Source organism: Perognathus longimembris, chromosome 3, assembly GCF_023159225.1.
Source record: "Perognathus longimembris pacificus isolate PPM17 chromosome 3, ASM2315922v1, whole genome shotgun sequence".
Classification (NCBI taxonomy): Eukaryota; Metazoa; Chordata; class Mammalia; order Rodentia; family Heteromyidae; genus Perognathus; species Perognathus longimembris.
Genome location: NC_063163.1, coordinates 85,798,886 through 85,813,056, shown reverse-complemented (window position 1 = coordinate 85,813,056; position 14,171 = coordinate 85,798,886). Strand labels below are relative to the sequence as shown.

Below are 14,171 nucleotides of genomic sequence, written 5' to 3'. Positions count from 1 at the left end.
GTATACAGGAGCTCACAGAGTCTCACATTCTCACTTAACTTTTCTGCTCAAGGCTGGTGCTCTACCGTTTCAGCCTCAGCTCTGCTTCCTCTGGCTTTTTGGTAGTTAGAGATAAGAGTCTCTGGGATTTGTCTGCCCTGGGCTGGCTTTGAACCTGGATCCTCACATCTCAGGCTCCTGAGTAGCTGAGGTTGCAGGTGTGAGCCCCGGGGGCTGGATGCATGCTTTCGCTGACAGGCACCCCACTCAGCGCCCAGCACGTTGGGCTGTTGGGGTTGGAGCCCCACTGTGGGTCTAGGAAGAGTGGGAGTCGGGCAGGAGGCGAGCTCTGGTGCCCCCCCCACTCCGTTCTGCTCCACCCCCAGGACAAGGTGAGCTTTGCCCTGTGCTCCGGGCCGCGGCTGGAGGCCGCACTGGCCTCCAAGGACCGGGAGATCCTGCGGCTGCTGCGGGACGCCCAGCACCTGCGGCACTCCCTGCAGGAGCTGGAGGAGGCCTCCGCCAACCAGATCGCCGACCTGGAGCGCCAGCTCGCCGCCAAGTCCGAGGCCATCGAGGCAGGTCCCGGAGACCCCGGCCTGCGGGCGGGGGGGTTGCCGCCAGCCCTGCGCCAGCCTCACCTCCTGTTTTCTCTTCTAGAAACTGGAGGGGAAGCTCCGCGCCCAGTCTGATTATGAAGAGATTAAAACGGAGCTGAGGTACTATGGGGGGTGGGGGTGGAGGGGTCAGAGTTCACACCCTCCCTCCCCCACCAGCCCACACTGCTGTGTGTGAGTGTGCCTGCCATTGCTGGGACTTGAACTTAGGGCCTGGACGCTGTCCCTGAGCTTTTTTGCTCAAGGCTAGCAGCACTCAACTTCTTGACCATACCTCCACCTCTGGCTTTTTAGTAGTTAATTAGAGGTAAGAGTCTCCCCGACTTTCCTGCCTGGGCTGACGTTGAACCCTGATCCTCAGAGCTCCGCCTTCTGAGTAGCTGGGATTAGAGGTGTGAGGCTCCCTCGCCCTGTGCGGTCCCCTCCCCGCCTGGGAGCAGCTGAGCTGGTCCCTATCAAGCCAGGCGGGCACGGTGGCTCACACCTTCCCCATCCAGAGCCATTGCTAGGGAGATTTACCAGGAAGCCATCTTGATATGGGTCAGGCTCAGACTGGGGGCCGGGGGGGGGGAGGGGCGTGTAACAGGGTGCACCATCTTCAGGGAATATGGGAGCTGGGGGGATGCTCAGCATTATGGGGGTCTGCTGGTCTCAGCTCCTCCATTTCTCCTTCAGCATCCTCAAAGCCATGAAGCTGGCCTCCAGCTCCTGCAGCCTTCCACAGGTGAGTGTCCTACACTGCCCCCCCCCGGCCCCAGAGCCCCCGCCTGGCACCCCTCAGCCCCACTTCCTGTGTCCCCAGGGCCTGGCCCCAGAGCCCCCCCTCTCCCGGCACCCCTCAGCCCCACTTCCTGTCTCCCCAGGGCCTGGCCAAGGCCGATGATTCTGTGCTCCTAGCCAGGGAGACCTTCTTCCCCGCACCCAAGTTCCTGCTAGACAAGCCGGCGCTCCTGGCCAGCCCTGGTAGGGGGAGTCTCCAGGGACCTGGGCCGGGTGGGAGGCTGCCTGGGGTCCCCCCGCCTTTTCCCTGTCCTGAGAGCCAGGGAGTCGGCAGTGCAGCAGTTAAGCTCTCTGGCCTGTCCCACGTCCAAAGCCACACAGCCCAACCTGAGGCTTCACACCCCCAGCCCCCAGCCCCGCAGAGAGGGCTTTAAGGGTGAACTCAGGGAAGAAGAGGGGTTCGGCCCTGGGGATGACCCATTTGGTCACTGCTGGTTCCCCAAGATGGCCTGCTCCCTGCAGGGGGCCCCCACTGCCTTCCAGCCTTGACACTGTCCAAGACTCTCACTGCCTGTTTCCTCACCTATGAAGTGGGGTGACAGTGGGGTGCTGTGTGAGGAAGGGGCCCCCAGTTGGGCACAGGGCAGTACCTGGGGTGAGGGTGGTTGGTGGGCCTGGGCCACAGTGGCTGTGGGGATGGGGTGTCCATTAGTGGAGGGCTGGCATTTGAATAGGACACTGGGGGCACAGGGATGGAGAATGTGGTGGGGTGGGGGACAAAGGGCCAGCCATGGTGCTCATGGACCTATAGCCCTCCCCCACCCATCTCCCTTCCCTCCCTCCCTCCCTTTCTGAGCTTCTGTCCCTCCTCCTCCCTATCTCTCGGTCCCCCCATTCATTCTCTCTCTGTCTCACCCCCACTCCCCGTCACTGTCCCATCTGTGTCCGTCTGTCTGTCCCCTGGCGTTCTAGAGGAGGACCCCTCAGAAGAGGACTCCATCAAGTGCTCGCTGGGCACGGAGGCCCCCTACCCGCCACCTCAGGAGCTGCCCCCTCCACCGGGCCCCGAGGACCCGCTCTCGCCCAGCCCAGGGCAGCCCCTGCTGGGCCCCGGCCTGGGGCCCGACGGCGCACGGACGTTCTCGCTGTCCCCCTTCCCCAGCCTGGCGTCGGGGGACACGCTGCTGCCCAGGCACGTCGCGTCCCCAGCTGCCTTCAAGGGGGAGCCCGGCGGCCTGCTGGTGTTCCCCACGGCCTTCTACAGCACCAAGCCCCCCCCAGCCCCCGCCACCCCGGTGCCAGGGCCAGAGCCCCCCGGAGCCTCCGAGCCAGCCGATGGGGCCAGGCCCGCGGCGGCCGAGGAGGAGCAGCTGGACACGGCCGACATCGCCTTCCAGGTGAAGGAGCAGCTGCTCAAGCACAACATCGGGCAGCGCGTGTTCGGCCACTATGTGCTGGGCCTGTCCCAGGGCTCGGTGAGTGAGATCCTGGCCAGGCCCAAGCCCTGGCGCAAGCTCACGGTGAAGGGCAAGGAGCCCTTCCTCAAGATGAAGCACTTCCTGTCCAACGAGCAGAACGTGCTGGCGCTCAGGACCGTGCAGGTGCGGCAGCGAGGTGAGCCCCGCCTCAGTTTCCCACGTGTGAGGTGGCCTGGGCAGTCAGCGTGACCTCACAGGCCGGGTTTGGAGTGTGATGGAGCCACACTTGCCGCAGCCCTCACTTACACAGCCTTGGGCCTCAGTTTCCCACCGAGCAGCCTCCAGGGGACTCGTGAGGACTCACCAGGCAGAGAGCCCTGAGCACTGCACCGGTGTGGCCTCGCTGTGCAACAGCTGCTTGTCTGTGCTGTCTGTCCTCTCGGCCGACCTCCTGCTGTTGTGGGGTTTTGTTTTTGGGTTTTATTTGGTGCTAGTCTTGGAGCTTGAACTCTGGGCCTAGGTGCTATTCCAGACTTTTTGTGCTCAAGGCTAGCGCTCTATCACTTGAGCCGCACCTCCATTTCTGGCCTTTGGGGTAGTTAATTAGAGATCAGAGTCTCATGGACTTTCCTACCCAGGCTGGCTTTGAACTTCCATCCTCAGATTTCAGCCTCCTGAGTAGTTCAGATTACAGCAAAATGCTGGTGACTCACCCTTGTCATTTTATTTTATGTGTTTGCCAGTCCTGGGCCTTAAACTCACACCTCTGGGTAATGTCGGTGAGCTTTTTCACTCAAAGCTAGCACTCTACCACTTGATCCAGAGATCCACTTCTGGTTTTTTGCTGGTTAATTAAAGATAAGTGTTTCACAGGCTTTCCTGCCTGGGCTGGCTTTAAACTACGATCCTCAGATCTCAGCCTCCTGAGTAGGTAGGATGACAGGTATGAGCCACTGGCTCCCAGCTTTTGTTTTATTTTTATTTCCGAGTAGAATCTTGTATGTTTGCCATCAGTCACGTGGAGTAGGAGTAGGCGGGGGTTGTCTGCCCCTTGGCCTGCCCCTCGGGGAGGAGGGTCCAACCCGGCCTGCAGTGTGGACCAGGGCCTTCTTGCCTTCCCAGGTAGCATCACTCCGAGAATCCGCACTCCAGAGACAGGCTCTGATGATGCCATCAAGAGCATTCTGGAGCAGGCCAAGAAGGAGATAGAGTCTCAGAAGGGGGGTGAGTGCTGCCTGGGGCCCCCAGAGCTGCTTGGGTTGGGGGAGGGGCAAAGCCGCACTCACTTCAGTCCACTGCAGAGCCTCCAGAAGCTCAAACCTGGACGTGCCACTGCGCAGACACCAGCCTGGTCCCTGCTGCCTTCAAGATAAAAGCCCACCAGGTGCCGGCAGCTCACGCCTGTAATCCTTGCTACTCTGGAGGCTGAGATCTGAGGATCGCAGTTCAAAGCCAGCCTGGACAGGAAAGTCTGTGAGACTCTTGTCTCCAATTAACCACCAGAAAACCAGAAGTGACACTGTGGCTCACTAGCACTGTGAACACTAGACTTGAGCTGAAGAGCTCAGGGACAGAGCCCGGGCCCAGAGTTCAAGCCCCAGGACTGACAAAAAAGAAAAAAGAGAAAGAAAAAGATAAAACCCCAACTCCTTCCCCTCCTGTCTCATAAGAATCAACTATAGGGGCTGGGAATATGGCCTAGTGACAAAAGTGCTTGCCTCACATTCATGAAGCCCTGGGTTCAATTCCCCAGCACCACATATACAGAAAATGGCCAGAAGTGGCGCTGTGGCTCAAGTGGCAGAGTGCTAGCCTTGAGCAAAAAGAAGCCAGGGACAGTGCTCAGGCCCTGAGTCCAAGGCCCAGGACTGGCAAAAAAAAAAAAAAAAAAAAGAATCAACTATAATCCCAGCCACCCCCAGGGGCTTCTCCTGAGCCTCTGACTCCCCACTCCTGACTCTTCCTCCCCACTCCCAAGTCACCTCCTCCAGGAAGCCCTCTACCTATCCACAAGAACGGTTCTCCATAGTTACTCGCCAAGATCACGGCAGCCCAGACAGGCTGGTCATGATTTCTACCTGTGTGGTCTGTGTGATCTTGGACTCATTACTTAGCCTCTCTGTGCCTCTGTCCACTCAATTTTAAAGCAAAGAGCGTGTTAGCATTCTGTGTGAAGATCTAGTACAAGCAGGCCCTGTCAGGCAAGGGCCAGCGAGTAGAAGGTGGTGGCTCCGCTCTCACCATCCGTCTGGGCTGTCTGTCCCTTGGATCTGAGAGCTGTGGTCCCAGCCCCTGTGCAGCAGGTGTAGCCCTGAGTCGGAGCCGGGATGGTATGCGCAGCTCATCCCGCCACTCCGTGGGATCTGCTGCCCCCTGGCGGCTGCCTGGGGCACGTGTGGGGAGTTGTGGGACGAGCTAGGGCCTTGACTTAGTGGAGACCAGGAGGCCTGTCCCCACCCAGGCATGGCGAGGGGCTGCTCCAGAGGAGGGGGAGCCTGTCACACACTGGGGAATAGACCGGCTGCCTTGGGTTCTTCATGATACGCTCATGGGGTGTGCCACTCACAGCCCCCTGGAAGTGCATGGATGTATTTATTTACTCTTCATTCATTCATTCAACTAATTCATGTGGCACACTGAACCTCTGAGGCTGGAAAACACCCAGTGGCCTAGGCTGCCACCGCCCCTCCCCCAACAGTTGATTCTGCTTTTCCTATTTCTCCTTACACTTGCAGTTTGTTGAAGTGGTTTTTCAGTAAATGACACTCTGGTTGTTTTGCTGGCTTGGGCACTTTGTGTGTCTTCTTTGTGGATTTGCTTTTGTGCCCTGTGTTGTGTTATTTAGATCCATGCGTTAGCCAGGCACGGGTGGCTCATGCCTGTAATCCTAGCTACTCAGGTGGCTGAGCTATGAGGATTGTGGTTCAAAGTCAGCCCCTGCAGGAAATTCCATGAGACTCTTATCTCCAATTAGCCACCAGAAAAGCAGAAGTGGAGCTGTGACTCCAATGGTAGAGCGCAAGCTTGGGTGAAAAAAGCAGGAACCCAAGGCCCTGAGTTCAAACCCCAGGACTGGCAGCTAAAAGTGGAGGTGGGCTGGGGATATGGCCTAGTGGCAAGAGCGCTTGCCTCATATACATGAAGCCCTGGGTTCAATTCCCCATCACCACAAGTGGCAGAGTGCTGGCCTTGAGCAAAGAGAAGCCAGGGACAGTGCTCAGGCCCCGAGTCCAAGGCCCAGCACGGGCATGCGCGTGCGCTAGCCAGCCAGGGCGGCCGCCCCTGCAGTCTCGGCGGCGGGGTGTCGGCCCCTGCGTCCTCTGACCCGCCCGCCCTCCGCAGGCGAGCCCAGCGCGGCCCCGGCGGGCGGCCCGGGCGCGGCGGCGGGCAGCACGTCGGAGGCGGCCATCCGCGGCATCCTGGAGCGCGCGCGGCGGGAGATGCAGGCGCAGCAGCGGGCGCTGCTGGAGCTGGAGGGCGCGCGGCGGCCCGCGGCGTCGCCCCCCGCGCGGGAGCCCGACCCGGAGCCGGAGCCGGGGCCGGGGCCGGGGCCCGAGCCGCCCGCGCCCGCCGCCGCCGTGAAGCTGGAGGACGGCGGCCCCGCGCCGCGGCCCGCGCTCTCGCCCGCCGCCTTCGTGCAGAGCATCATCCGCAAGGTCAAGTCCGAGATCGGCGACGCCGCCTGCTACCTCGACCCGCCCTGGGCGCCGGGCCGCGCGCCCGCCTCGCCCTCGCCCTCCTCGGCCTCCTCCGCCTCGGGGCCGCCCGGGGCCCGCGGCGCCCGCGCCGAGGCCGAGGACGAGGCCGAGGACGAGGCGCGGCCCGAGCTCAAGGCCGAGGGCGCCGAGGCGCCGGGGGGCGCGCGCGCCCCGTTCCCGCCCTTCGCGCCGCGCGCGCTGCGCCCCACAGTGCCGCCGCTGACGCCCGAGCAGTACGAGCTGTACATGTACCGCGAGGTGGACACGCCCGGCCTCACGCGCAGGGTCAAGGAGAAGCTGGCCAAGAACGGCATCTGCCAGCGGGTCTTCGGGGAGAAGGTGGGGAGGACCCAGTAGGGGAAGGGAGGGGGGAGAAGCCCACCCCACCGCCAAGTCCTAGGCTCAGCTCACCTGTCCCCCTTCCTCTCCCCTCACCTGTCCCCCCACCCCCAGGTGCTGGGCCTGTCGCAGGGCAGCGTGAGCGACATGCTATCTCGGCCAAAGCCCTGGAGCAAGCTGACACAGAAGGGCCGGGAGCCATTCATCCGCATGCAGCTGTGGCTGTCGGACCAGCTGGGCCAGGCGGGGACCCAGCCACCCAGCACCTCTCAGGGTGAGCGCCCACAGGGCCACCACACCCCTCTCCCCCCACTGCCGCTGCTCCCTGGGACCCAGCCCCCCCACCCCTCTGCCCACGTCCATCCTCAGAGGACACTGCGTGGCAGAAGGTGCCCCTTGCCCCAGCTTTTCCCAGCCCTGGAGAGCCAGGGGTCCCCTGCTACAGCCAGGTTGTGCTTGGTCCCAACTCCACCTACGGGTTCAGCACCTGTGCACAGAGCTCCCCACCTCCATCCCCCCAGGCCTGTGCCCTTGCCAACACCCATTCCTTAGGACAGCATGGCAGAGTGATGGGGCCTGAGCTTTGCAGGGTGAGGAAACAGCCTCAGAAGGTTGATTAGAGTTCAGGGCCCCTGGCAGGGGCTCCCCTCCTGCTCCAGTGACCCGTGGACAGCTCTGTGGTGGCCCTGGTCAGCGGTCCCCACGTCACAGCGCACAGCCTGTGCCCTGGGGCAGGCCTTCCAATCTGCCCAATCTCTCACTTGGCTTTTTCCACTCAAGATGGGCACAGTTTCCCTTCTGGGTTTTTTAGTGATTGAAGGGAAATAAGAGTCTCGTGGACTTTCCTGCCCAGGCTGGCTTCGAACTGTGATCCTCAGATCTCAGCCTCCTGGGTAGCTGGGGTGACAGGTGTGAGCCACCGGCGGCAGGCTTAGTGAGAGTAACTGGTCTCTTGGTTAAGGGGCCTTAACCCCACAGTGACTAGGACGTCCAGTCTCCCCAGGGAGCTACAGGCCCCTGGGAGCACCCAGGGTGGTCCCTTCCTAGATGGCACTGTGCTGATTGCAGACATGTGGCTGTCATCTCTGGCAAGCTGCCACGGCAGACAGCAGTGACCGCCCTCTGTCTCTGTGGCCCACAGCCAGTCCCCCGGAGCTGAGGTCCTCACCGTCACCACCCCCAAGCCCCATGGCACCTGAGAAGAGCTCCCCAGAGCCCCTGAGCCTCTCTCTCGAGAGCAGCAAGGAAAACCAGCAGCCTGAGGCGCGCCCAGGCGCCACACCCACCGGGAAGACCTACTCTGGCCAGGCCGTAGGGGGCATCCAGGAAATTGTGGCCATGTCCCCCGAGCTGGACACGTACTCCATCACCAAGAGGGTCAAAGAGGTGCTCACGGATAACAACCTAGGTATGGGGGCCAGGGTCAGGAAGCTGCCCCTGCCCTGCCTGGCTCCCACCAACCTCACGGGAAGTGTCCTGGGGGGTCCCCACGCACTCAGGTCCAGCCCTGGTGCCTGGGCAGGTAGTGCACACCTATAATCCCCGCTCTTAGGAGGTGGAGGCAGGAGGATAGTACAGGCACGTTTGTGTACATGTGATAGTCCTGGGGCTTGAATTCAGGGCCTGGGCACTATCCATGAACTTCTTTTGCTCAAGGCTAGCACTCTACCACCTGAGCTACAGCTTCACTCTGGCTTCTTACAGAGTTTATTGGAGATAAGAGTCTCACGGATTTTCCTACCCAGGATGGCTTTGAACCACAATCCTCAGATTTCAGCCTCCTGGGTAGCTAGGGCACTGGTGAGAAAAGTGTCTGAAGGCAGCCTGGGCTACACAGTTTCAGTTTATTTTATTTTTTGGTTTCTTGCCGGTCCTGGGGCTTGGACTCAGGGCCTGAGAACTGTCTCTGGCTTCTTTTTGCTCAAGGCTAGCACTCTACCTCTTGAGCCACAGCGCCGCTTCTGGCAGTTTTCTGTTTACGTGGTGCTGAGGAATCGAACTCAGGGTGTCATGTATACGAGGCAAGCACTTTACCACTAGGCCTTATTCCCAGCCCCATAGTTTCAGTTGAATAAAAACAGGGGCTGGGGATGTGGCCTAGTGGTAGAGTGCTCTCCTCGTATACATGAAGCCCTGCGTTCCTCAGCACCACATATACAGAAAACGGCCAGAAGCGGCGCTGTGGCTCAAGTGGCAGAGTGCTAGCCTTGAGCAAAAAGAAGCCAGGGACAGTGCTCAGGCCCTGAGTCCAAGCCCCAGGACTGGCCAAGAAAATAAAAAAATTAAAAAAATAAATAAATAAAACAAAAGCATGAGGGGAGACTGTGGGAGGTGGGAGGGACTGGTGGCTCACTCCTGTGATCCTAGCTACTCAGGAGGCTGAGATCTAAGGATTTCAGTGAGAGTCTTATTGCCAATGAACCAGCAAAAAGCCAGAAGTGGAACTATGGCTCAAATGGTAGAGCACCAGCCTTGAGTTTAAAAAAAAAAAAAAGTTCAGCTAGCTGGGAATGTGACATAATGGTAGAGTGCTTGCCTAGCATGCATTAGGCCCTGAGTTTGATTCCTTAGTACCACATACAGAGAAAAAGCTGGAAGTGACGCTGTGGCTCAAGTGGTAGAGTGCTAGCCTTGAGTAAAAGAAGCTCAGAGACAGTGCCCAGGGCCTGAGTTCAAGCCCCAGGACTGGGGATCGGTGTGTATGTGTGTGGGGGGGTGGGGGAGCTCAGGTGCCTCTGGATCAACCCAGCCAGCTGATTGCTGGGTCAAGGGTACACATGTTGGAAATTCTGCTAGAATCTGCCAGATTATCCCAGAAGAAGATGACACAAGTTTGTGGATGTGAAGTTTGTTCATCATTTTAGTTTAGGAATTCCCTAGAGTTGAAGAAGCTCTTAGAGTGTCAGGCACTGTTGACTGCAATTCAGCCTTGCAGAAGGTCCCCACGCACCCTGAGTGAAGGTCCCCATCCCACAGCCCCTCACCTGTCTTTGAGCGGGTCTCTGCCTGCCTGGGTGATGGCTCCCGGTGCCCCCTTCCCCAGGGCAGCGGCTGTTTGGAGAGAGCATCCTGGGGCTCACTCAGGGCTCTGTGTCCGACCTGCTGTCCCGGCCCAAGCCCTGGCACAAGCTGAGCCTGAAGGGCAGGGAGCCATTCGTCCGCATGCAGCTCTGGCTCAGCGACCCCCATAACGTGGACAAGCTGCGGGACATGAAGAAGCTGGAGAAGAAAGGTAAGCCAGGGCCACATGCCAGGGCTCAGCCGGCACATGGCAACGGGAAGTAGTGGTCCCAAAGAACTGGACAATTGAGACACCTCTGTGTGTCTGCCTGCCCCTGTGTGCACGAGCACACGCTCACCTCCCTCCCTCCCTGCCTGCTATCCAGACACCGACCAGCAGAGGGCAGGACTGCCCAGTAGATGGGACTAGACCCCTCAAAGGCCCTGCCCCATGACCTGAAGGGCTCCCACCAGGCCCCACCCCCCTTAAAGGGCCCCACCCTGGAACCCAGCTTTCAGCAGGGGTGTGGGGATCCAGCCAGAGCGGTGCTCATTTGCTTATTTTCACGATTGGGGTCAAAGTGTGCCCTGTGGTGAGGGGCTGTCCTGCCACAGTGGCCGCAGCCAGTGGCATTCAGCAGCCGCTCATCTCCAGGGCACTCTGCACACAAGGCCCCACCTGGCCCTGCCCTGAACTGGCACTCTGGGGGGGCCCCAAGGTCAGCAGGCTGGTGCCCAGGCAGTGGGTATGAGAAGAGTGGGGGCAGGTAGTGGGGACCCCATAGGTGGGTCACTGAGGGTGAAGGGCTGGCTGGTCACCGCCCTCTAGGCTTCCTGGGAGCAGCAGATGGGCTGCACTGGGCCCCTCAGCCTCCTTCCCTCCCCATCAGCCTACCTGAAGCGCCGCTATGGGCTCATCAGCCCTGGCTCGGACAGCGAGTCCCCGGCCACACGCTCCGAGTGCCCCAGCCCGTGCCCACAGCCCCTGGAGCTGAGCCTGCTGCAGGTGAAGAAGCCTCGGGTGGTGCTGGCCCCTGAGGAGAAGGAGGCGCTGCGCAGGGCCTACCAGCTGGAGCCCTACCCCTCACAGCAGACCATCGAACTACTGTCCTTCCAGCTCAACCTCAAGACCAACACCGTCATCAACTGGTTCCACAACTACAGGTGGGGGGGGGGCACAGGGCGGCAGGGTTTAGACCCAGGAAACTGGGCCAGCCTGCCTCTCACAGAGGCATCCGGAGGATGCACAGGCCACTACCCAGTCCACACTAGATGTCCACCCAGCGCACTGACCACTGCGCCTAGCCTGCCCCGCGGCTGCCAACAAGCCAACAGACTTCAAAATAAATATGGCATTTATAACACTACAAAGGGACAGGAGCTGGGGTCCAGGCTCACACCTGTAACCCTCACTACTCAGGAGGCTGAGATCTGAGGATTGCAGTTCAAAGCCAGTCCAGGCAGGATAGTTCCTGAGACTCCTATCTCCAATTAACCAGAAAAGTTGGAAGTGGTGCTGTGGCTCAAGTGGTAGAGTGCTAGCCTTGAGCAAAAATGTTCAGGGATAACACTTAGGGTCTGAGTTCAAGCCCCAAGACTGGCACAAAAATGGTGCACTTAAAAAAGGGACTGGGGGAGCTGGAAATATGGCCTAGTGGCAAGAGTGCTTGCCTGGTATACATGAAGCCCTAGGTTCAGTTCCTCAGCACCACATATATAGAAAACGGCCAGAAGTGGCGCTGTGGCTCAAGTGGCAGAATCCTAGCCTTGAGCAAAAAGAAGCCAGGGACAGTGCTCAGGCCCTGAGTCCAAGCCCCAGGACTGGAGCCAGACACAGTGGCTCATGTGTGTAATCCTAGCTACTCAAGAGGCTGAGATCTGAGGGTCATGGTTCAAAGCCAACCCAGGGCAAGAAAGTCTTATCTCCAATTAACCACCATTAAACTAGAAATGGCACTACGGTTCAAGTAGTAGAGCACCAGTCTTGAGCTGAAGAGCTCACAGACAGCGCCCAGATTTCAAGCACCATGATCAACAAAAAAAAGTAGGGGGGACTGAGAACAAACAGAACTTACAGTACTTGGACAATGCTCAAAAAGCTCTAATTATCCAGCAGCAGGTGCTTGACTGGCTCAGGGTTCCCCACTCCTGAAGCCAAGGAAAGTCTTGTCCCCCTTTCCCTCCCCACTCACCCGGCCCTGGTCTCCAATCCTGGCTTCCCTGGTCAGCCCTGGTTCCAGCCAGCTCCCAGGAGGCCAAGCAGAAAGTGCCACAAATGCCACAGAGAGGGACAGCCCCTATCCAGCCCAGGGACAGAAGAAAAGTCTCTTGGTCCCCAGGAAGTGGAGAAATGAGGCTGGAGGCAGGGCAGGTGGTCAGACACGGGGGGGGGGGGGGGAGTCCAGCCTGGGCACTGGCATCGCGCGGATGCCATGGCGGTCCATGAGGTCACGCCAGGCTGTGTGGGCTTGGGCAGGTCCCTTCCCTCTTTGAGTCTCCTCTGGGTTTACAGAGCTCTTGACTTGGTCAAATGAAATAAGCTGGGGTGGAAGCACAGGGTACAATATGGCTCAGACTAGAGCCAGCCCTCCCCCCCAAAAAATGACTCAGGTCCCACTAGCCTCTTCTCTTCATAGCCATATAAATGGTTTCACCCCATCACAGAAGGAATAGGGACTCACAGAAAGGAAATTCCACCTAGGGAGCCCACTGCACAAGAAGAAGCATTAAAGCTGAGTTTTGAAGGGTAGATAGGATTTGCATCCTGGAACAGAGAGAACTGTGCTCTCTGAATGTGAGAGTTGCCGGAGGGCACACTGAGTTTCACCGGGAGTTTGCTGAGCCCTTGCTGTGTGCTGAGCATTGCGGTGGAAAAGACAGTCCCGCCCCAAGCAGCTCTTCCTGAGCGGCCAGGACACGTGGATGACGCATGAGCTGCACTGCGTGAGGCTCTGGGGAGCACAGCCGGGGGATGCGGAGAGCAGGGGCCACGAGCCCTGCCTTAGGCCGGGCATCTCCTGGGCAGCCGCCGTCCACCAGCTGCTGGCTCAGGCCCAGGCTCATCCCCATCTCTACCCCAGGTCCAGAATGCGCCGGGAGACACTGGTGGAGGGAGCCCAGGATGAGCAGGAGCTGGACCCCAGTGGGGGCTCCGGCCACTGTCCCCCGGACCCCGCCCCGAAGAGCCCCACCTCGGAGACTGAGGAGCAAAAGCCGGCGCTGAAGGAGCTGGAGCTGCCGGCCTGCGGGGCCGGGGCCGTGCCCCTCTCTGCCCCGGATGGGGCCCACGTAAGGGTCAAGCAGGAGCGGACCGAGGAGGGGGGCTGTGAACCCCAGGACTTGGGGGAGCCAGACCCAGGCTGTGGCTCCCCCAAGGAGGAGCACGTAGACCCTCCAGGCACCGAGGAGATCCCTGAAGTGGCCCTGGGGCCCCTCCTCCCAGAGGGGCTCTCCCCAGACTGCCCTTGGCGACACCCCTCCCAGGAGAGCGAGGCAGGGGTGCAGCTGCGCCCCCACCCCGGCCCGCCAGGCTTCCTGCCCGCCTCAGAGTCGCCCCACCGCAGCCTGGAGGAGCCTCTGACCTCGCCCTCCGCGGCCTCCTCGCCGGACCTGGCTGCATCCTCCGTGTCCCCCGTCCCCTCCTCCGCGGGCCCCCTCTCCCCCTCCCCGCCCAGCGCCCCACCCGCCAGCATGCCCAGTGCCAGCCCCACGGCTGACACCACCGGGGCCTTGCACCCCAGTGCCAAGGGGAACCCCAACTTGCAGCGGCGGCATGAGAAGATGGCCAACTTGAACAGCATCATCTACCGGCTGGAGAAGGCGGCCAACCGCGAGGAGGCCCTGGAATGGGAGTTCTGAGCTGGGCCGGGCTGGGCCACCTGCCCGCCGCCCTCCAGGCAACTGTGCCCGCCATGGCCTCTGTGGCAATCCTCCTTGGATGACCTGAGCGATCACGGGGTGGGGGGAGAGATGGGGGGGCACAGCGAACCCCATCCCCGTTCCTACCCTGACCCCTGTGCAGGAGGCAGGACCAACCACCACGTTTTCACCGGAGAACTCCAAACTCTTTTAGAAAAACAAATATTTATAGACCTCTTTTAGATATTTTAATAAAGGATCCTTTTGGGTTTTATTCCCAGCCAATGCTGTTTTGATATCACAGAGAATTATGAAATCAGGACGGTGTCACAACAGTGAGAAAAGCGTACACTGAAGTTGTGTCTTTTTGGTGTTTTTTTTTTTTTTTTGCCACTAGATGAGATTAAGAAAAGACAACTGTTCAAAGCCATCACAAAACAAAACATAAGACTGACCAAATTTCGATAATCTTTGAATCATGGCTTCCACTGCGACTGCGCCCAGCGTGTCTGTGAGACGCCAGAAGGCCGTGCTGAGAAGAG

General features: G+C 59.9%; 1 protein-coding gene across 1 annotated transcript in view; it reads left to right on the top strand.

Moving 5' to 3' along the window:
• Positions 1-14,171, top strand: part of Cux2 (cut like homeobox 2) — a 91,092-nt gene extending 76,921 nt beyond the window's left edge. The window contains exons 19-30 of the mRNA XM_048340712.1: positions 366-557; positions 640-698; positions 1,272-1,320; positions 1,460-1,559; positions 2,289-2,930; positions 3,857-3,958; positions 6,077-6,771; positions 6,886-7,045; positions 7,913-8,179; positions 9,815-10,003; positions 10,662-10,935; positions 12,852-14,171. Coding sequence (XP_048196669.1) covers positions 366-557; positions 640-698; positions 1,272-1,320; positions 1,460-1,559; positions 2,289-2,930; positions 3,857-3,958; positions 6,077-6,771; positions 6,886-7,045; positions 7,913-8,179; positions 9,815-10,003; positions 10,662-10,935; positions 12,852-13,629 — 3,507 coding nt within the window. The 3' untranslated portion in view covers positions 13,630-14,171. The remainder of the gene's footprint in view (positions 1-365; positions 558-639; positions 699-1,271; positions 1,321-1,459; positions 1,560-2,288; positions 2,931-3,856; positions 3,959-6,076; positions 6,772-6,885; positions 7,046-7,912; positions 8,180-9,814; positions 10,004-10,661; positions 10,936-12,851) is intronic.